Genomic DNA, 22,678 nt, shown 5'->3' on the forward strand with positions numbered 1-22,678 from the left:
TTCAGAGGGAAATCTGATTTTCTGTTTCTTATACTGGTGCTTCAGTGAATATGGAGGCATGTTTCATGTGTTATCAGCTTTTATCATGTTGCCACAGAGGAAGAGTGTATGTTGACTGGGAAGTATGTGTGGGACGCTGCATAAATGTGTGTTAGCATGAAGTGAAAAGGCCTGGAATTGGATGTATGTAATGGTGTGTCTGTACACATATGGTGTGTGGTGGGCTTGATTGTCTGCGCAATGGTCAGGTTGTTTTAATCCATTCTCTCTTCCCCTCTACACACTGATGGGAATCATCCCAGACAGAGGTAACACAATGAATCAGCAGAAGCTGAACTCTGGCATGCTATTTGTGTATGTGTATAGTATTTGTGCATACTTTCACACTTGAGGGTCCTGATGAGTACATTTTTTCTGTGTCTTTCTATGTCAAAAACAGGTAGAAAACTGTGTTCACACCACTGTGGAGTCCCCTTCGCTCATGCTCATAAAATGTGAACCAGTTTACTGTAGAAATGGCAAATACAGTGTGATCTTGCTATTTGTGAAGCTAAATCAGCGATTTACTGTGTTGTTGTTCAGTATAGACGCATATCAGAACGTATTACCTAGACAACATTTTTGAGCCTCATAGGCACCATTATCACATGCTGTTAGATGTGCACCTATGATGATGTTAAGAACTGCTGTTTAGATAGTCAACTCAGTTGATTTGAACACACATATGAATATGAAAATGTAGATAACCCCTTGATTCAAACACTAAAAATGCTGTTAAGGTAGGAAACCCACTTGAGTCAAACATTTGGCCTCACATATGATGCAATCCACTTGATTTAAACATTGAGAGACATATCTGATGGCAATCACCTTGATTTGATTGTTTGCCCATGCCAAAAAATGCAGTCTAGGTAGGCAGCTCACTTGGTTTTGAAACAGCCTATGTGCTGTTCTTTAAGTGACACTTATGAAATGTCTGCTTTAACAATCTTTTCATGTTGTTTTCTCTTTTGCTTGTGTCTTGTATGACTCTGCATCACTTGCATGATTGTACTGTACAGTGTCAGTGTCGGCATGCTCTTGTTCTCCGCTGCTCTGTTCAGACTCTGTGGAGCTCAGTTCTTAAACAGGACTCAAATGCGCTATATGGTGCTCCACAGAAGCATTGCTGACTCTCTCAACTCTGTTTCTCTGTGGGCACCTACAGAAGATCTCTCAGGACAGAGAGAAGTTTGCAGATGAGGACAGCATTTTCTACACTCTGGGGGAGTGTGGACTCATCTCATTCTCTGACTACATCTTCCTCACGACCGTCCTCTCCAGTAAGTGCCTGAGTGTGTTTTTTTTTATCTCTTTTTGTTTTGCTAATGCTGGCCACACACTTGAAGGTTTTAAGCCCATTTTGGGCCCAATTTGCACCCCTCTACGATTTAGGGTGGGGGTGGGAGTGTAGCCTGATTCAAGGCTTGTCACAACTGATTTTTTGTCCAAAAAGTCCTCAATTGTGCTGTGTCATTAAGATTATTTTACTGCTCCTGATTGAGTCAGAGCCTCCCCGATCCCAAATCGTAAATATCAACCATGTTTGGTCGGGCTGCCTCTGGTGGGATACCCGCAATTGCCAATGAGAGCGAGTAAGCTTCACCAACCGGATGATACGTGCTTTTATAGCTGAAACATGGCAGCCACTAAAGTGGAGTATTGAGAAAGAAGATTGACTTTTACAACTATGGCTTTATAATGTTTCGTGCAAGAACTATCACAACAGGGCCGACAAGGAAAAGGCATGTGCCCTAATTGCAGTGTATGAAACAATTGAGTCCTCCGTATTTGTTTTTCTTCTCAAGTCATGTTTGATCAAGCAAGTTGCTGTGATATCATGTGTCTGTGGAATTGCCAATGTGAAATCGATACTAAAATCAGCAGGTATGTGGTCCAGCAGTCTAGCAGAATCGTGTGCGTTCGGAGGATTATTGTGTTAAAGGATTAGTCCACTTTTAAATAAAATTTTCCTGATAATTTACTCACCCCCATGTCATCCAAGATGTTCATGTCTTTCTTTCTTCAGTCTAAAAGAAATTAAGGTTTTTGATGAAAACTTTCCAGGATTATTCTCCTTATAGTGGACTTCAATGGCCTCCAGATGGTTGAAGATCAAAATTAGTTTCAGTGCAGCTTCAAAGGGCCTTTGAAGCTGCACTGAAACTGTAATTTTGACCTTCAACGGTCAAAAAAGAAAGAAAGACATGAACATCTTGGATGACATGGGGGTGAGTAAATTATCAGGAAAATTTTATTTAAAAGTGGACTAATCCTTTAAAAACAGTCAAAACTGTCCTTGTGTCTGTGGTCTCCATTGGTTTTAAGATTTGAACATCATCTAGTGTGTACTAGGACTAACTAATACAACAGTGTTTTTGAACTTAATACTGACACCTATTGGAGAGGATGCATCTTTACGCATTTAAGCAAAAGTTGTCATTTACTGATGTAATTATAGAAGTATTCACAGGTGTATTTGCCACCAAGTTGTTCACTCTGCAACTAGAAGTGTCCAATAATAGGGGTTTACAAAGATAAAGTGAGTTGCATTTGGTTGGTCATTGATCGACCACCCTTATGTAGGATTAAACAGCTCTTATTAGACCACTGATATGACTGAAATCTTCACCTGATGTGAGTGGAAATCATTTAAAACATTTTGGTCAAAATTACTTAAATATAAGGGTTATCTGATCAGTATTTTTGGGGTCGATTACCGATTTCAAACTATATAAAGCTATTTTCGGCCGATAACGATCAAAGCATCCTTACTTTAATACTTTATTTTTTAGTGTTAAGTGGAAAAATGATTGAAAATTAAATTTTAACCTTTAAGAAATGCAGAAATAACCATTATGTGTACATGAAATTACCTGGTGTCATACCTTTGGATTGCAAATCTTCTGTTTCATCCCTTTGCAGCTCCTCAGAGGAACTTTGAAATCGCCTTCAAGATGTTTGACTTGAATGGAGATGGAGAGGTCGACCTTGAGGAGTTTGAGCAAGTAAGTGAACACGAAAGACTTGTTCAGACTGTCAGTCCAAATCCAATTTTTGTGCATATCCTATTGGAATCTGATCATATTTAGCAAGCGTAAACAGTGTGATTTTTACAAATCTGTCAAGCATCATTCATATGTGCTTTGAAATCCTATTTGAATCACATTTCTAGAAATCCGTTTCAGTCTGACCTCTCTGATCAGATGCCGCATAGCTTTTCGGCCTATGTCACTTTCTCACGCCACATAAACTTGTTAGACGGTGTTGTAGGAAGCATGATAAAAGTCATTGTAGAAACAAGGTTGTTGTGTAGTGCATGTAGAGTGGAAAATTACAATATACTGCTAGTTTGCCTGGTCTACACACCTCTTTGTGTTTTGAGACCTGTGGAGAAAGCAGCAGGGAATAAATTCACGCATGCCAGTCTTTCATGCTTCTGCCGCTGCCTCATAAGATGTAGTAGCCAAGCATCGAGTGGCTATTGTCCAGTTGTAATATGACATCTGTATTGAAAATGTCGATACACGGTGTCGACAGTCAATCATTTAGATCAGATTCCCATCGTATACACAAATAATTGGATTTGGACTGACAGCATCAATGTAGCCAAAACCTTTAAAGGTATAAATGAACACATTTAAAGGAACATGCATTAGTACGCTCTCACAAAAAAAAAGTGCAAAAATTAGGTACAACAGTTTGTCTCATGGGTACATCTTTGTACCATTTTACCCTAAATGTTCATAGTAGTACCTTAAAGGTGCCCTAGAACCAGTTTTTACAAGATGTAATATAAGTCTAAGGTGTCCCCTGAATGTGTCTGTGAAGTTTCAGCTCAAAATACCCCATAGATTTTTTTAAATAAATTTTTTTAACTGCCTATTTTGGGGCATCATTATAAATGCGCCGATTCAGGCTGCGGCCCCTTTAAATCCTCGCGCTCCCTGCCCCTGAGCTCTCGACTATAATACAGTGCATTTACAAAGTTCACCCAGCTAATATAACCCTCAAATGGATCTTTACAAGATGTTCGTCATGCATGCTGCATGCATGCGTCGGATCATGTGAGTATTGTATTTATTTGGATGTTTACATTTGATTCTGAATGAGTTTGAGGCTGTGCTTCGTGGCTAAAGCTAACATTACACACTGTTGGAGAGATTTATAAAGAATGAAGTCGTGTTTATGAATTATACAGATTGCAAGTGTTTAAAAATATAAATAGTGACGGCTCTCGTCTCCATGAATACAGTAAGAAACGATGGTAACTTTAACCACATTTAACAGTACATTAGCAACATGCTAACGAAACATTTAGAAAGACAATTCACAAATATCACAAAAAATATCATGTAATCATGGATCATGTCAGTTATTATCGCTCCATCTGCCATTTTTCGCTATTGTTCTTGCTTGCTTACCTAGTCTGATGATTCAGCTGTGCACAGATCCAGACGTTAATACTGGCTGCCCTTGTGTAATGCCTTGAACATGGGCTGGCATATGCAAATATTTGGGGCATACATATTAATGATCCCGACTGTTACGTAATAGTCGGTGTTATGTTGAGATTCGCCTGTTCTTCGGAGGTCTTTTAAATAAATGAGATTTACACAAGAAGGAGGAAACAATGGAGTTTGAGACTCACTGTATGTCATTTCCATGAACTGAACTCTTGTTATTCAACTATGCCAAAAAAAAATCAATTTTTGATTCTAGGGCACCTTTAAGGGTACATATATGTAATATCTAATATGTACCTTTTAGAGGTAGATAAAGTACAAATTTGTCCCTTTAAGGGTACTACCTCAGTGACAAGCTGTTGTATCCCTAAAGGTTTTTTTACACACATTTTTTTCTGACAGTGTAGAGGCCGTTTGTGTATTTTGGTTGCAGTTTTCAGCTGTTTGTTTTGTTTTCGTTTGCCCCTCAGGCTACATTTGCCTTTCATTTGCAGTCAGTCTGAGTCATTCACCTGGTAGTAGCAGGTCTTTCTCTTTCCCAGAGCATTCGGAGTAAATGCAGTACCCGCTGGTAAACACACTGTATGTGCTCAACTGAGCAAATATACTAGCCACATCAAAGGGAATATATTTAATGCTCTTGTCAATGGATGGGGACCTCCAGTAATCTTGCCCTTGCTCAAGGGCTTCTCAGACATTTCCTGCCGGTATTGAGACTCGAACCTGCAACCTTCGGGTTACCAGGCTGACTCCCAAACCCTTAGGCCACGTCTGCCCCTATGTAGGCTATTTAAATGTTACCAATAATTTGCGCAGTCACAGGTCTGTGTCGTCACAGATCATCCAGGTTAGAGCTAATCGATTTTAGGGAACAAATTTTTCTACCTTTCATAACATCAATTACAGTCTTTTAGTATGCTACACTTAAGCTAAATTAATGGGAATATATCAGTCTAAAAATGCTTGATCTTTAGGAGCATTCAGCCCTCTTGGAATGATTGATTTGAACAGCAGTATTTATGCTGTCATTTGTTGATGTATTGATGCTTATGTTTAGTTGCTGTGCCAGAACCTCACAAATACATCACTGCTAAACAACAGGCTGCCTTTATTCCCAGAGAACCTCAGGAGCTAAATACTCTTGATGTCCTAGACAGTGTCCTAGTTCCTTCTGAACCTCCACCAGTCTCTGGACACCTGGACATTTACACCATCACCCTGAAAAGAGTCCTTGAATTCCTCCCAGTGCTCTTGTCTTCCTTGCTGTTTTCAGTTTTCTTGGAGTTCAGTGTTCATCAGTGAATGATATGTAGAAAAAGAAAGAAAGACATTCTTTCTCCGTCCTCATCATCCTTCTCCTCATCTTACTCCTCATTCTTCTTCTACTTATCTTTCTGGAGCATGTGGAGGAAATGAAGAAAAAGGACAAGTAGTAGAAGAATAAGGGTTAAAGGAGGAGCATGAGGAGCTTCTCCTTTATATCCTTGTGCTCATTCTCCTCTTTTCCTCCTCTTCCTTCTTTTTATCTTTTTCTCCTTCCACCTACTTCTTCTAATCATTCCTATCCTCTGCTTACTCCTCTTCCTTCCTCCTCCTCCTTGTTCTTCTCATTTTTTTCTCCTCCTTGTTCTTCTTCTCCACCTCCTTCTTTTTTCTCCTCCTCCTCCTTTTTCTTCTCCTCCTTGTCCTCCTTCTCCACATCATTCTCCTTTTCCTTCTCCTCCTCTTGCTCTTTTTCTCCTTCCACCTCCTCCTTTTTCTCATCATCGTCCTTCTCCTTTTCTCCTCCCCCTCCTTGCCCTTCTCCACCTCCTTCTCCATTTTCTCCTCTTCCTTTTTCTTCTCCTCCTTGTCCTTCTCCACATCCTTCTCTTTTCCCCTCCTCCTCCTTTCCCCCTCCTCCTCCTTTTCCACCTCCTCAATTTTCTCCTTCTCCTTCTTTTGCTCCTTGTCTTTCTCTTCCTCCTCCCCCCCTTATTCTTTCCCCCTTCTCTTACACATTCTCCACCTCCCTCTTGTCCCTCCTCCTTCTCCCTCACCCCCTCCTCTTTCTCATTTTTTCTTCTTCTCCTCCTACTCTTCCTCCCTCTTTTCCTCCTTGTCCTTCTTCTACTTTATCCTTCTCCTTGTCCTTTTTCACCACCGCCTTCTTTTTTCTCATCCTCCTCCTCCTCCTCCTCCTCATTGCCCTTCTCCACCTTCTTCTCCATTTTCTCCTCTTCCTCCTTGTCCTCCTCCACATCCTTCTCCTTTTCCCCCTCCTCTTTCTTTTTCACCTCCTCATTTTTGCCCCTCCTCCTTCTCCTCCCTTACATTTATGCTCTATAAATGAAATTAATTATTCACATGAATTATTATTTTTTCAGGTTCAGAGTATCATTCGTTCTCAGACCAGTATGGGCATGAGACACAGAGATCGCTCCACCACAGGAAACACTCTGAAAACAGGAGGCTGCAGTTCAGCTCTCACCACCTACTTTTTCGGGGCTGACCTGAAGGGCAAGCTCACCATCGGCAGTTTCTTGGAGTTCCAGAGGAAATTGCAGCATGATGTGCTTAAACTCGAGGTACGGCACAGAAGTCGAGGAAGATGGTGAAGTGCAGATTACATATGAGAGATGACAGGAAAATAAATTGAGGTTGAAATTTGTCAGCCAATGTCACCAGTGGAAGCCTCAGACTCATGCATAATTTACTATTACAACCTCATTCCACTCAAAATATTGTGAGCTGTCCTGGAAGTAAGGAAGCATTAATCCTAATTTAGTGTTATGGGATGGAAAGAAAGAAAGAAAGAAAGAAAGAAAGAAAGAAAGAAAGAAAGAAAGAAAGAAAGAAAAGAATACTCAAAATACCCAGAGGTAGTGGTAAAAGGGTCTAGATAAAAAAAAAAAAAAAATGCAAAAAATGTTTATCTCATTTACCACAACTAAATTGACTTAACATATTTAATAACATATTTTTATTATATGAGTCATCTGCCACCCTGCTCTTTAGATATTGGTCATTGGGAAAACCTGGTCAACCCCTCTTGGAATTACTTCAGAGTAAACTATAGTACTTCCATGGTACATGTCCAAAACAACTTGGTTGGTTAAAAAAATATATATATATATCAGTAGCTATGTTTGCATCACCCTGTTTTATGTGCATTTTAAAGTATCACATCACAAGTGATGGAAATGCCAAATAAAAAATAAAAAAAAAGTTTTTACGCTCGCTGGTTTTTGACTTGTGCGAAAAAGAGTAATGCTAAAAATGGTAGATAGAAACTCATTTGCCGAAAATAAATTCTGACGTAGCGAACATTTAACCCACATGACTAATCAGCTGATGGGGTTTTATTTACTGTTGGTTACTAGTTTACCTATACCACTGCCATCTCCTCGATGGAAATTGATGGAAACGCACCTAATTCACATTTGTTTGTTTGTTTGTTTGTTTGTTTGTTTTGTTGCGAACTGTGAAAAGATTCACTTAACCTTTGGATGGAAACCCAGATAGTAAGGGCTTGATAGCAGTTGGCAGCAGTGTGGTGTGATGGACACTGGATGTGATGTAACCTCCTTAGGGTCTGACAGTGTGTCAGTGCTTTGGGCAGCCTCTGTCACAGACACCTTTAGATCTCTCTCTCTCTCTCTCTCTCTCTCTCTCATTATCTGGTCTTTGAGATGTGCTGAGGCTGCAGCTCTCTGTTCTGTCAGATATTCCTCAATCTCTCCCACCTTCTATGTTAACAGCTCCCACCCACAGGACAATCTCTGGACTGAGCATCTAAAATCTAAGATTACAGACATCAATGATGAATCTTTTCTGTCACACAGTTCTGACAATCAGTAATAATAAAGTGAAAAGTCTTTGACCAGAACTTGGTTCCTATTTAAAGAAATATTTTACCCCAAAATTTAAAATTCTGGGACCCACTTTATATTAAGTGGCCTTAACCACTATGTACTTACATTTTAATTAATCATTTGATACAATGCACTTATTGTGTACATACATGTTTTTACATTGTACTTATATTTTAAAAAACACCTGCATGTAATTACATCTGTAATTAATTTCTGTAAAGCTTTCCCTAACCTTACCCGTATCCACCTCAATAGCAGCAAAAGTGTTTTGCAATTCAATATGAACCCAATAAGTACATTGTACTTATTTTTTGATGTAAGTACATAGTAGTTAAGGCCACTTAATATAAAGTGGGACCAAATTCTGTTATCATTTATTCACTCTTAGGCGTATCTAATGCAGAAGGAGCATCTTCAATTCTTGAGAAGCTGTTCTTTCATTTATGTGTGTTGTAATGGGAGCTGATCCAGTGTTGGAAAGTTATATTTCTAATGTTTCTAATGTATAATTGTAATGTTCTCTCCAGTACTCAGCTCTCAGATTCGTGCTCTAATCTATATTTTTCTGTGGCGCTCTACCTGTTCAAGTGAAATAAGGAAACAAATGTGTTTCCACTGCTGATATACATTCACTGAAGTACAGCTGCAGCTCTGAAACACTTGTACTCGTAGCAGTTTAAAGTTACAGCATTATTCACTGATAATAGTTTTCCACCCTGGCTTTCAATGTCAGTTTATGTTTCAAACCTGGCACATTCATAGTTGAGTAGATAATGGCAGAGCTTTTATTTAAATGAATCTAATGGTCAAACCCTAATGCGTTCCAACCAGAGAGAGTCGTTCAACTTTTGCTGTCAGCTACTTTTAATCCTCCGAGTCTTTGTGACCTGGCACAGCTGTGCCCACGCTTAAGCATTCAGTCGAACATGAATTGTAAATTTATATTGACTAGCTGAACACAAGATTAACTTCTGAGGCCATTACTCAGCATTCCCTCTTTGTGTGTTTGTGTGTGTGTGTGTGTAGTTTGAGAGGAATGATCCGGTGGACGGCAGGATCACAGAGAAGCAGTTTGGAGGGATGCTGCTGGCCTACAGTGGAGTTCAGTCCCGCAAACTCAAACTGATGCAGAAGAGCCTCAAAAGAATGTTCAAGGATGCTCAGGTGGGCGAGCCGCCAGTCTGAAAAAGTGTGTGTGTGTGTGTTTGTGAACTGTCACTGAAAGAAGAGCACAGTGAGTCCTCACTCTCTTCTCCAACTATCAATGTGGCTGAGTGTCTGTGTTCTGCCATTTTCTCTTTTTCCTGTTCTCTTTTTAAAGTGAAAACACTTCCTAACCTGGTATGATGTCATTTCTCTGTCCCTGCTGAGAGAAGAAAAAAATCAACAAAATTACAGCCAATTAAAAATTTGGAAATTATTTGATCAAAAATATTAATAGTAAAAACTGTCATTTTGAAAAATATTACAACAATTTAAAATAGCTGTTTTCTATTTGAATATATATTAAATTGTAATTTATTTCTATGATTTCTGTTACTCCAGTCTTCAGTTGTCACATGATCCTTCAGAAATCATTCTGATATACTAATAAAATGTCTTATTATTATCTTATTATTGTGCTGCTTAGTATTTTTGGGGAAACTGGAAAGGATTCTTTGATGAAAATATATTTTCAACGTAAACTGTCATTTTTGATACATTTAATGCAGAAAAGTATGAATCTCTTTCAAAGAACAATTCTCTGAAAAATGACGTTTTTATATTCATCCAGTTTAAATCACAACCACTACAGCCAAACACATTCAGACAGTAGTGTTTGGGCATTATGTCATCCTTTATGATGTTTTTTTTTTTTTGAACGTCCTTCCATGTTGATGCGTCTAAAGTTAAAAATAACTTGTCTAATTAAAGTAACATTTAAAAACATGCTTCCAGACCCCTGTATGCTGTTCCATTCCTTTTCTGTCCAGCCGTTCAATGCCCCCTTAAAAACACTTTTGTCTGGACTTTGAGAGTTTGGTATGGCAGCTGACTTTTTTTCTCGCAATTGTGGGTTTATATCACCCAATATTACGAGAAATAAAATCTAAATTGTGAGTTATAAACTCACCATTAAAAAAAGGTGACTGTGACTTTTTTAATGGCATATTTCAGACTTTATTTCTTCCATAATTTGGAGTTCAGAAAGTTACAATGTTTTTATAGTGTGTATATATATATATATATAATTTATATAATTTATTTATTTATTTATTTATTATTTTTTTTATTTTTTTTTAATAGTAGTCAACGACCTTCACACCACTTAAAGGAAAGTTTAATTCCTCATTATATTAAATTAATTTGCATCAGAGGTCAGTAGTGCTGTTTTTATTTTTTTATGTCAGTGTTAAAGGGTTAAAGGATTAGTTCACTTTCAAATAAAATTTTCCTGATAATTTACTCACCCCCATGTCATCCAAAATGTCCATGTCCTTCTTTCTTAAAAGAAAAGAAATTAAGGTTTTTGATGAAAACATTCCAGGATTATTCTCCTTATAGTGGAATTCAATGGCCTCCAAACGGTTGAAGGTCAAAATGACAGTTTCAGTGCAGCTTCAAAGGGCTTTAAACGATACCAGACGAGGAATAAGGGTCTTATCTAGCGAAACGATCTGTCATTTTCGGAAAAAAAATTTAATGTATGTGCTTTATATAAACAAATGATCGCCTTCCAAGATCGTCACACTTTCGTGTTCTTCAAAAAGTTTATGCTGTAGAATAGGGAAGGCGTAGGACATACAGCGTAAGCTTTTTGAAGAATATGAAAGTGTGGTTTTGGCGGAACCACTTGGAAGGCGATCATCTGTTTATATAAAGCATATACATTTACATTTTTTTCTAAAATGACAGATCGTTTCTCTAGATAAGACCATTATTCCTCGTCTGGTATCATTTAAAGCCCTTTGAAGCTGCACTGAAACTGTAATTTTGACCTTCAACCGTTGGGGAGTCCATTGAAGTCCACAATAAGGAGAATAATCCTGGAATGTTTTCATCAAAAACCTTAATTTATTTTTGACTGAAGAAAGAAGGACATGGACATCTTGGATGACATGGGGGTGAGTAAATTATCAGGAAAATTTTATTTGAAAGTGGACTAATCCTTTAATTCACCCCAAAATGAAAATTTTGCCTTTGCAACTGCCACTTTGACGCTTCAAACTAATCCATATGAAACGAGCGGTTTAGTTCAAATTTTCTGAAGAGAATCGATCGCTCGCTTTATTCACATGTAAACACTGATCAGCGAACATAAGCAGAAGCTCAACTGAACCTGAATAACACATCAAACCTCTTCCAGAAGCTTAAACGTGCTGCGTAACACACAAGAATGAACCTCATTGGTTGCGCAGCATGTTTGAGCTTCTGAGAGAGGTTTGTTCTTGTGCGTTATTCAGGTTGGGTTGAGCTTCTGCTTGTGTTCACTGATCAAGTTTGAATTTTTCTTGTTAGTCACTGTCTTTAGCTGGTCACAGAGGTAAATGGATCAACACAGTCACATGGATAATTTGATATAATTAACCCCCATAGCCAGATTTTTAGATCAGAGCTGAATACTTGGTAAATGCATTGGGATGCAGAGTTTTAATGTCTCATACTCACTGAAATGTTTCGCAGTATGTTTGTTGTTTCATCATACGTACATTTGCATGAGATCACTCCGCTGGAGTATGAAGGGCTTTCTCTCTGTAGAGCTGTTTTATGTTTATGTGTCTCTCAAATGCTCTCGTTCTGTAATTTTATCCTCTTGTGAAGAGGTTATTAAAACTATATTTACAGGCTCTGTGCTCATTGCAAACAACATGTTTTTTTCCAGCTCTATCTGAGAGAGCTAATGTCATTACACTTTCAGTTCACTCTCTCAACGGTCTTTATTAACTGAGCTGTATGACCAGATTTGTCATAAAAGAATTCAATGTAATGAATTGCTTTAGTCATGGGAACCATTTTGGCATACTCTAATTTCTCTCACACACAGGGTATCACGTTTGAGGAAGTGGAGAACTTCTTTACCTTCCTGAAGAACGTCAATGATGTCGACACCGCACTGAGTTTCTACCACATGGCGGGCGCTTCTATAGATAAAGGTACGAACGTACACGCGCTCAAAAATCCGTGATCCCTCAACCAATTCCTTGTAATCCTTTAGTTTGGAAGCGAACAGAAGTTGACTGAAGTGTTGCAGTCAAGCAATCAAATGCAGCTTGAGATTTCCAGTTTTGTGTGTAAATTAATCAGTTGGAGTTTACTACAAGACTAACTTTGCAATGCAAAAATTCCCGTGTGTAATTTCCATATTGCATCACCTCATCCTGGTCTCCTCCCCCTCGCTCACTCCCACCATTAGCAGAGCCGCTCAGCCAGATGCGTCCCATTTCACTGCAGCTGGTGCTCTTCCCAGCAGTACTTTAATAATCCTCTTTCTCACTGACTCTTCAAATGCACACATTGCCTAGACATTTTCAGGCAATGCAAAAAGTCTCTAAAGTATCATTAGTTGTCCTTTCCATTAAACTGCACTCACTGTCTGGTTCTTTGCACTCTATTTGATTTCTCTTCATGATTACAGCCCTTACAGTTTGTGTAATACTACCTGCCATGATGATAACATGTTGATATGATGTTGTTAGGTGGTTGCTAGCATGTTCTGGGTTAAAACAAATACTACAGAAGAACACAAGACGCGTCACTCGTATTATTATGAATAGGAGAAAGTGCAGCGCGCAATATGGCGGAATAAGTCCCGCCTTCAAAATAAGAGCCAATCGCCAACTAGTAAAGTTATCGTGTCACTGCAGCAGCCGTTAGAAGCTCCGGTTCCTTTAGAAACAGTCAGACGTGCGCCTCCGAAATGAGGCACAAGAGACACGCATTTAGGACTGCGCATGCGCATTAGCTTGATCCAGCCTGAAAATTCAGTTTTTAGTCATGATTTAAGCATTTAGAAACTCAATTTATGAGACAGTTGTTGTCAGATTTCATTGGTGATTTCGAATATTAAATTTAATCGAAAGCTTGGCAAACAGCTTTGGAGAATTTGATGTTTCCCCATTCAAAGAGATAGGAGCTGCACTCGAATGCCCGAGAGGCGTTTCAAAGATGGCCGCCGAGTGAAATGACTTGTCTTAAAGGGACTTTGGTTAAAAGTCAAAAGTCGAAGTCTGAGTTGAAATTACTGATACCAATGGATAGGGATGCACTGGTTCCAGTATTGGTACTGCTGTGCGCGAGCTGATAAGTGAAACACGTGGAGCGTATTGAGCGTGCAGCAGCACAGACATGCAAGCTTGTCGAGCTCATCCCTTTTTCACAGACAATGGATATGGCAATAGCAAAGAAGGTAAAACGAGGCACATATTACTAACTTTAGCGTTCTGTTGCATGCTCATGATTGCTGATCGTTCACTCAGCACAAATGCGTCATTTGGATTAAAACAAAATCTTAGATGTAAGTAAAAACTTGAACTGTTAAGTGATTTATGTATAATGAGTGGTTCCCTACATTATTACAGGATGTTAACAGGACAAGAAGTTTATTGTGCGCAAACATTCAAAGTGCACACAGAAAGCTGCCTCTCAGACTGCGTTTCAATACTGCATTGAATTCTCTTTCACGGTCTCTTGCGCATGAACTGACAGATTCACACAAAATTATGTAAAAATCCCTGCCTTTGCGAGTATCCTAGTAAACAATTGGTTATGACTTAAGAGAACGTAAACAGTTGAGAAATACAACGCATGTGTACCAGTATATTGGATGCGTTCGGTCTTAAAGGGACAGCAGCTTAATAAACCTGCTGCTGTGTTTTTAGTGTTAATAGTGTTAAGGACAAAGAAATCACTCACTGCTCTTTACTGAATGACTTTTGTAACTTTAATTAAGAATTGTCTGTATTGAGGGGCCGTTTACACGACACCATTTTCAACTAAAAAAATACAAAAACGTATGAGTTTTGGCCGTTCGTTTACACAACAACAGTGTTTTGGTGGCCTGAAAATGCAAACTTTTGAAAATGGGTTTCAAAGTGCAAGTTTTTGAAAACAGTCTCCATGTAAACAAAAAAAAATGTGAATCTGTGAAAACGATGACGTCATGCACATGTGCATTACATGTTCAGTCTATAGTCTTTTTTGATAATGTTACACTCGGCTGTACTTCACAGTATCGATGAAAAGATCTGTTGCAAATTCTGTTTTATCACTTAAAATTTCTATCTGACAGAATTTTCATTTAAAATCTTTTAAAACTATTTCTTTAAGTATGAGAAGAGAATGCTGGCCTTAGAGTAGCAAACACCATTAATGTTGGCATGAAGCAGAAGTTGCTACTGATATTTGCTTCCGAAGTTGATACCATGTAACATATTTCAGTGAAGCAGCTTATCAAATAAGGAAAAAACATTGACAAATAACAAAGAAACACTGGTTAGAGCCAGGGTTTCTGTCACTTCCTGTCACTACTACTGTCCTAATAAATAAATATATATATATATATATATAATGATGGATGAGGTCATTAAAAAAAAAAAAAAAAATATATGCACGAATGAATATTGCACAATAACACCAGTAATGCTGACTTTTGTAAACATCCAGTACTGCAGTGGCCCCTGTGTCTGCTCTTCACATGTGGCACTTCCCTTCATACACCCGCACTCTTCCTCACAGTCCTTATCTCAGGATTGATTCCTCTCGTGCAGAATGATACTCTGTCTCTCGATAACCTCTCTTTCATTTTTCTGATCTCTAGCCCCTGACTCTCAGATACTCTGAATTACTGATCCTTATGAAGACAAAAGAGGATTTTTATCAGCTTGTCATCTTCGGAATCGCTCTTTTCTCTTCTGTAGTTTGATCTCAAGGCTGTCTGGAAGGCCGGCCACTGTCTGACCAATTGTGATGGATGCCTTTTGGCTTGTCTAGTTTCTCCCTCACGTTCCTTAGTCCTGGGTCCACTAATGACCTTCTTTTATGTTCCCAACAGGCCATTTTCTCACTATTCCACTACTAGTAGGGTGACCAGACTTCCTGTTTTTCCTGGGACAGTCCCATATTTCAGGTTTATTTTACTGTCCCGACTTAAGAAAAAAATGTTTTTTCCCGTATTTCATCTTTCCTAAAATTTCATTATGACTGATAGATCAAGTAGAAGTAAGGTGTTTCTCAATGTCAAGGATACTTCCTTGGCAGGACTGGTCCTTCCAAGTCACTTCCTTCAGAGGCTAGGCGAGGCTCCTCTTTAGCATTCGGAGAACATGTAAATGGAACAGACTAGCAAGTGCACATCATTGCGTCATTACGTCAGTGAAAAGGTAAAAGAAATGCCAGTGATGGCAACCAAGCTAACAATTGTTAAATGACAGTCCGGTGCAGTTAGCCATCAATAACGTAATTTGTATTTGTATAATTTATAATATCAATACGGTAGTAATTTGTACTGGCATTTAAACCTTAAACTTTATTTATCTGACATATTTCCTACAGTTATAACAAATGTTTGGTAACATAAATATACTTACATTTGAAAGCATATTGCCTGCTAACGTCCGACATTTTTATTTTTTTTTTTAATTTTTTGAACAAGATCGCAAAGCTGCGCGTGGGTGATTTGAGAGCACGAAGAGCGCGAAGGCTACACATATGCATCCTTTCCTGTATATGGGATATTTTTCGAACAAAGGACTCAGTCCTTGTTTGAAATTCAGAGGATCCTCGACATTGGAACAGTCCTTCGACGGATGATGTAGCATCCTCGAAATTCTGGCTTCCAAGGATCCTTCCTTGACATTGAGAAACGCCTGTAGTCTTTGATTAAGAATAGCCCAATCAAATTCATCATAGAACAAAATTACCATCCAATCACAATTCATTATCGATTAACTTGCCGTTAGTGAAGGCGGGATAGGTGGAATCACGTTGAATGACACACACCAGAAGTGCTCTGTCTCACGTGTGCCAGTTCTCTCAGTTCTCATTGCGCCTGAATGGTCAAATGCACACATAGTTGCCAAAATGTCCGTCGTGTGGAGTATCTCTCTTAAATACAGTCAGTTATGGCTTAAATGGACGTAAACAGGTGGGTGAAAATCAGATGTGTCAGAATATTACATCCATGAATTCGGTCTTAAAGGGACAGTAGCCTAATTAAATATTTGTTTGTCATTAATGTTAATCAAACAACAGTATATGTTAAATAAATGTATACATGGTAAATAAACTTACTCTATCTGAAAAACAAGTTTATTTAATTTGTATCTCTATTGTATTTGTCGCATTGTTTGTAAATCAACTTCAATTCCAGAAAAGTTGGGACGTTTTTTTCAATTTTAATAAAATGAAAACCAAAAGACTTTCAAATCACATTTTCTTCATAATAGAACATAGATAACATAACAAATGTTTAAAGGGAGAAATTGTACACTTTTATCCACTAAATGAGCTAATTTCAAATTTGATTCCTGCTACAGGTCTCAAAATAGTTGGGACGGGGGCATGTTTACCATGGTGTAGCATCTCCTCTTCTTTTCAATACAGTTTGAAGACATCTGGGCATCAAGGTTATGAGTTTCTGGAGTTTTGGTGTTAGAATTTGGTCCCATTCTTGTCTGATATAGGCTTCCAGCTGCTGAAGAGTTCATGGTCATCTTTGACGTATTTTTCGTTTAATGATGCACCTAATGTTCTCTATAGGTGAAAGATCTGGACTGCAGGCAGTCCAATTCAGCACCCGGGCTGAAGGATGTGGTTTTGCATTGTCCTGCTGAAATACACAAGACCTTCCCTGAAATAAACATCGTCTGGAGGGGAGCATATGTTGCTCTAAAACCTTTATAAACCTTTCAGCATTTATAGTGCCTTCCAAAACATGCAAGCTGCCCATACCATATGCACTTATGCACCCCCAGACCATCAGAGATACTGGCTTTTGAACTGAACGCTGATGACGCACTGGAAGGTCTCCCTCCTCATTAGCCTGGAGGACACAGCGTCTGTGATTTCCAATAAGAATGTAAAAAATGTAGTCTCGTCTGACCATAGAACACTTTTCCACTTTGAAACAGTCCATTTTAAATGAGCCTTGGCTCACAGGACACGACGGCGCTTCTGGACCATGTTCACATATGGCTAATATAATAGAGCTTTAGTTGGCATCTGCAGATGGCACGGCGGATTGTGTTTACCGACAGTGGTTTCTGGAAGTATTCCTGGGCCCGTTTAGTAATGTCAGTGACACAATCATGTCGATGAGTGATGCAGTGTCGTCTGAGGGCCCGAAGACCACAGGCATCCAATAAAGGTCTTCGGCTTTGTCCCTTACGCACAGAGATTTCTCCAGTTTCTCTGAATCTTTTGATGATGTTATGCACTGTAGATGATGAGATTTGCAAAGCCTTTGCAATTTGATGCTGAGGAACATTGTTTTTAAAGTATTCCACAATCTTTTTATGCACTCTTTTACAGATTGCCCATCTTTACTTCTGAGAGACTCAGACATCCCTTTCTAAGACATCCCTTTTATAGCTAATCATGTTACAGACTGATATCAATTAACTTAATTAGTTGCTAGATGTTCTCCCAGCTGAATCTTTTCAAAATTTCTTGCTTTTTCAGTCATTTGTTGCCCCCTGTGCAACTTTTTTGAGACCTGTAGCAGGCATCAAATTTTAAATGAGCTCATTTAAAAGTGTAAAATATCTTCCTTTAAACATTTGTTATGTTATCTATGTTCTATTGTGAATAAAATATTGACTCGTGATTTTAAAGTCTTTTTAGTTTTCATTTTATTCAAATTTAAAAAAAACGTCCCAACTTTTCCGGAATTCGGGTTGTAACAATAATTATTGTGAAATAAAATTTCTCATATTAAAAATAAAATGGTCATATTGGCAACCCTTTGCTCACCGTCCCGTATTCTACCATGAGAAATATGGTCACCCTAACTACTAGGGATGTGCAAAACAACACATTTCATAATTATGAACAGAAGTGTTCATAATAGTAGGGTGTCTGATTGATTAATTGACTAAAATTAAAAGAGTTGGTATCACTAAATGATTTTAAGGGTATTTTAAAGGATCTAATTTCTGAGTCATTTGATTGTAATTGTTTTTGAGTGATTTTGTGTATTTCTGTATATGTAAATGAATGTATTTGTTATATGTTCAACTAAATGTGCTGCCTGTCTTGGCCAGGACCCTCTTGTAAAAGAGATTTTAAATCTCAAGAGTTTTATTTCCTGGTTAAATAAAGGTTTAATAATAATAAAATAATCCAGAAGTCTTCAACAGGCAAAAAAATCACATGCAGGTGTGTTAAAGCAGGTACGAACTAAACTATGCAGGACAGAGGGTCCCCAGGAGCAGGAGGCTGTCACATTATCTTGCGTTCGGATGCTGGTGTTTATAAAATGCTTCTGGGAGAGAATTAAACCAAATCATTCTGATGACATATTTTGGCTCAGGCATTTCAAAACAAGCAATCCAAAGTCATTTGAGTTTTTTGTTGCACATCGAGGGATTTATTCGGTATATGTGTTTCAATCGTAGTTTATGTGCATGTCGTCTTGGCGGATAAAACATTTATCCGCCTCTATTGAGTGCATACATTATTTATACGCATTTTTAGAATTTATGCACATTTTTTTATACAATATCCCTAAATGCGCATAAAAATAGGTGGATGGAAACCGCTTATTATGCCTTAAAATGCTGCTTATGAAGGCAGGTCAGGTTCTGGAACAGAGCAAAAATGTCCCTACTTCCTGACAGATATCATTGAAATGGGTGTCATGAGATATCACTCCTGTCTCAGTGACAGCGCTAGACTGTCAACAGCAAAAAAAAAAAAAAAAAAAAGGTCAAAAAGGGTTGGATAAGAAATGCTGTCTGTCAGTCATTTTGCTAGATTCATATTTGCCGACTTTGGAGGGTGGAGTATTTTTTATTTAATTATGTGTTAATAGTAATTCTTGACAGTCTTAGTAATTATCATATTATGATGTGAGTAAATAATGACAAATGCAATGTAACCTGATCCTTCCGCAAAAAATCTCTAAATGACATTAATTGGGGGTGAACATACTACACACCTCTGTCTACTAGACATCAGCTTCATCGTGCAGTCAGTTCACCCTCCTCTTCTGTTTCGATCCATCTTTCATATTTGGTGAGATGTCCTCAGCAGGGAATGAATGCTGAGTCCAGTATTGATCAAGCCCACCAAGACACCACCCAATACCCAGTAATCAAGCTCAGACACACTGACTGTAAAAGCTTCGGTTCTCTCTTCATTCATCACTGTACTCTTTTTGTTTTGTCTCTCTCTCTCTCTACAGCCACCATGAAGCAGGTCGCCCGCACTGTGGCCAAGGTAGAGCTGTCCGACCATGTGTGTGATGTGGTGTTTGCGCTGTTCGACTGTGATGGTGAGTTTGTGTGTTTATAAGGTTCATCTTTGAATTGCAGCTATATCATTGTTTAAGACTGAGGACAGGTACTGATTCCTACTTTTGTAGTAACATCACACTGTTTAATCACCTCAGCATTATAGAAACAAAATGCATTATTTAGTCTTTAATGTTTTAAATATAACAATCATATCAGTCATTATATCATATCACTGTTTTGATTTTCAGTTTGTTAGTTTTAATTGTTCATAAATAGTTATTTTTGCTTGTATTTTGTCAAATGACCACTTCTTATCAAATTGGGTGTTTTGTTTTGGTTTTAGTGTAGCCAAGTCCATTTAAATTGTTGCCGTGGGTTGATTTATTTTTTCCCTAGCGGGTTAAAGGTTGCTCCAACCTATTGGGCTAGTTTTGTTGTGGAGACCTGGCAATCTGTTTGTTTTTTTGTGTTTGGTTTTGTATAGTTTTGTTATGTTTTGCTTTTGTGCTTTCATTTTGTTTTTGTTCTTAGGTTTGTGTTTTGCTTTTGTTTTGTGTTTGGTTTTGGCTATTTTTTTTTCTTGTTTTATGTTTTGTGTTTGACTTTGTTTTGCTTTTGTTTTGTGTTTGGTTTTGTTTTTTTCATTTTGTTTGTTTTTGTGCTTTGGTTTGTTGTGTTGTTTTTTGTTTTGAATTTTTGTTTTGTTTTGTGTTTTGCTTTTGAATTTTTGTTTGTTTTTGTGCTTTGGTTTGTTGTGTTGTTTTTGCTTTTGAATTTTTGCTTTTGTTTTGTGTTTGGTTTGGTTTTGGCTATTTTTTTCTTGTTTTGTTATGTTTTGTGTTTGACTTTGTTTTGCTTTTGTTTTGTGTTCGGTTTTGTTTTTTCATTTTTTTGTTTTTGCATTTTTTTGTTTTTGTGCTTTGGTTTGTTGTGTTGTTTTTTGTTTTGAATTTTTGTTTTGTTTTGTGTTCGGTTTTGTGCTTTCATTTTGTTTGTTTTTGTGCTTTGTTTTGTTTTTGATTTGTTGTTTTGCTTTTTGTATTGTTTGATTTTGTTTTGTGTTTTTGTTTTGTTTTGTGTTTTGGTTTGTTGTGTTTTGTTATATTATGGAATATACCGATAGTCTAAAGTCAGTCTTGACACTGTCAGATTACAAAAACTTGGTCACATTAGGGTCCAATTCTCACTATAACTATTAACTACTAACTATTGGGTAGGAATTGGGTAGAGTTAAGAGATGTAGAATAAGGTGATGCAGAATAAGGCATTATTATGTGCTTTATAAGTACTAATGAACAGCCAATATCCTAGCAATAACTAGTTAATAGTGAGAATTGGAGCATAAACTTAAATAACTTCTATTTAATTTTGAGTTTTCATTGATATTTTACTGCATATTTATAGTTTTAGGTTTTGCGAACTCATTTTTATTTTTATTTCTGGATGTATTTTTGTTTGTCTTTAATCATGAAATATCTCCAATCTGGATCTGTTTGTGTTTCTTTGTGTGGTGGTATTTATACAACAAATGTTGTAAATTAGTTGTACGGTATCATATTGTGGTATGGAAGCAATTTTACAAGTACAAGTACAATTACGCCGGACCCGCTGAATCAGTACTTTTGAATTCTGCTGAGGGTTGATAAGCATATGGTGTTGGGTGCCACTGACGGTGATAATTACCCATCATATTTCTCTCTCACACTCTATTTCATTCGCTCTTTTTCTTTTAGGAAATGGGGAGCTGAGTAATAAGGAGTTTATTGCCATCATGAAACAGCGGCTGATGCGTGGGCTGGAGAAGCCCAAGGATATGGGTTTCACCCGGCTGGTGCGCGCCATGTGGAAGTGCGCCCAGGATACTGCCTGGGACTTTGCCATGCCGAAACAGCAGTAACTGCTGAGACGGCCATCCCCTCATGTTGAGCTCCATATGGGGTATAATTAATCATTAAAGGACAAACTCCTTTGGAAGGCACATCTGATAACACGCATGCTACAATGACTACTGCTCGTGCATTCGGCCCTTCTGTGACCACCTGCAACTCTTCTCAACATCCAGACAGAGCTTGCTATCTTTTATTTATTTCTTGCTATTTGCAAGTTTTGGAGTTGGATGCACAATTCTACATACACTAGAATGTAACTGGCATGTGAAAACAACAGTGAGAGGTCATCCTCGAGTGCCAGGAGTTCCTATCTGAAATGAATGTTGGGACTCAGATAATTCATATGATATATTCAACTTTGACTTTTTAAACACTCATTACTTATTAAGCAAAAAGCTCCCTATTTTGCACTCCTGTTCTCAAAGGTGTCCATGTGTCCCAGTCTCCACTATAGACTGAATTAGTGTCATCCAGCTGACAAGAAGCAGTTTCCATTGTACTATAAACCGCGTTATTTTGAAAATCTCATTGTTGAATGACTTTGTAAGAGCGATGCTGAAAGAATTATATTATTAAAACATTTTACTGAAATTATGGTGTGTTTGTGTTATTTACTAATATAAGTGGGTTTGAGGATGGCTTATGGCTTAAATTCTTCCAACGATCAAAAAAAGTAGACGGTGTCTTACATACATACACTAATACTTGGACACACAAAAATTGTTGTCCAAGAACACCCCTCACACACCAATGTTCACTAAACACTTTATGCATGATAATTAGTCAATAAATATATGAATTATACTTCATTAGCTGTAGGCTGCTTATGTAACTTAATATAACATATGCTAACGTGTGTTTATCAGCATTTTACAATGACTTTGAATGTGGCTCATTCAATCAGAATTTAAGTTCGAATACACAATGTATTTAGAGGACAAAATAATAAAATAAAAATGTATATTTGCTACTGGAACTATTTTGCGTTCAAAGATCTA

At 37.8% G+C, this 22,678-nt stretch overlaps 1 protein-coding gene across 10 annotated transcripts in view; it reads left to right on the top strand.

Annotated features, from left to right (window-relative positions):
* The window catches only part of micu1 (mitochondrial calcium uptake 1), a 110,538-nt gene extending 88,267 nt beyond the window's left edge, over positions 1-22,271 (top strand). For 5 of the 10 annotated variants that reach the window (XM_048205817.1, XM_048205820.1, XM_048205824.1 and 2 more), the window contains 8 exons: positions 303-308; positions 1,208-1,322; positions 2,965-3,047; positions 6,872-7,072; positions 9,386-9,523; positions 12,384-12,492; positions 19,740-19,829; positions 21,525-22,271. In XM_048205817.1, the coding sequence (XP_048061774.1) occupies positions 303-308; positions 1,208-1,322; positions 2,965-3,047; positions 6,872-7,072; positions 9,386-9,523; positions 12,384-12,492; positions 19,740-19,829; positions 21,525-21,688 (906 nt within the window). In that variant the 3' untranslated portion in view covers positions 21,689-22,271. The remainder of the gene's footprint in view (positions 1-302; positions 309-1,207; positions 1,323-2,964; positions 3,048-6,871; positions 7,073-9,385; positions 9,524-12,383; positions 12,493-19,739; positions 19,830-21,524) is intronic. The other 5 variants (XM_048205819.1, XM_048205822.1, XM_048205825.1 and 2 more) reach the window with 1 other exon arrangement.
* The last annotated feature ends 407 nt before the right edge of the window (positions 22,272-22,678 follow it).

The sequence above is a fragment of the Megalobrama amblycephala genome, linkage group LG10, assembly GCF_018812025.1.
Source record: "Megalobrama amblycephala isolate DHTTF-2021 linkage group LG10, ASM1881202v1, whole genome shotgun sequence".
Classification (NCBI taxonomy): Eukaryota; Metazoa; Chordata; class Actinopteri; order Cypriniformes; family Xenocyprididae; genus Megalobrama; species Megalobrama amblycephala.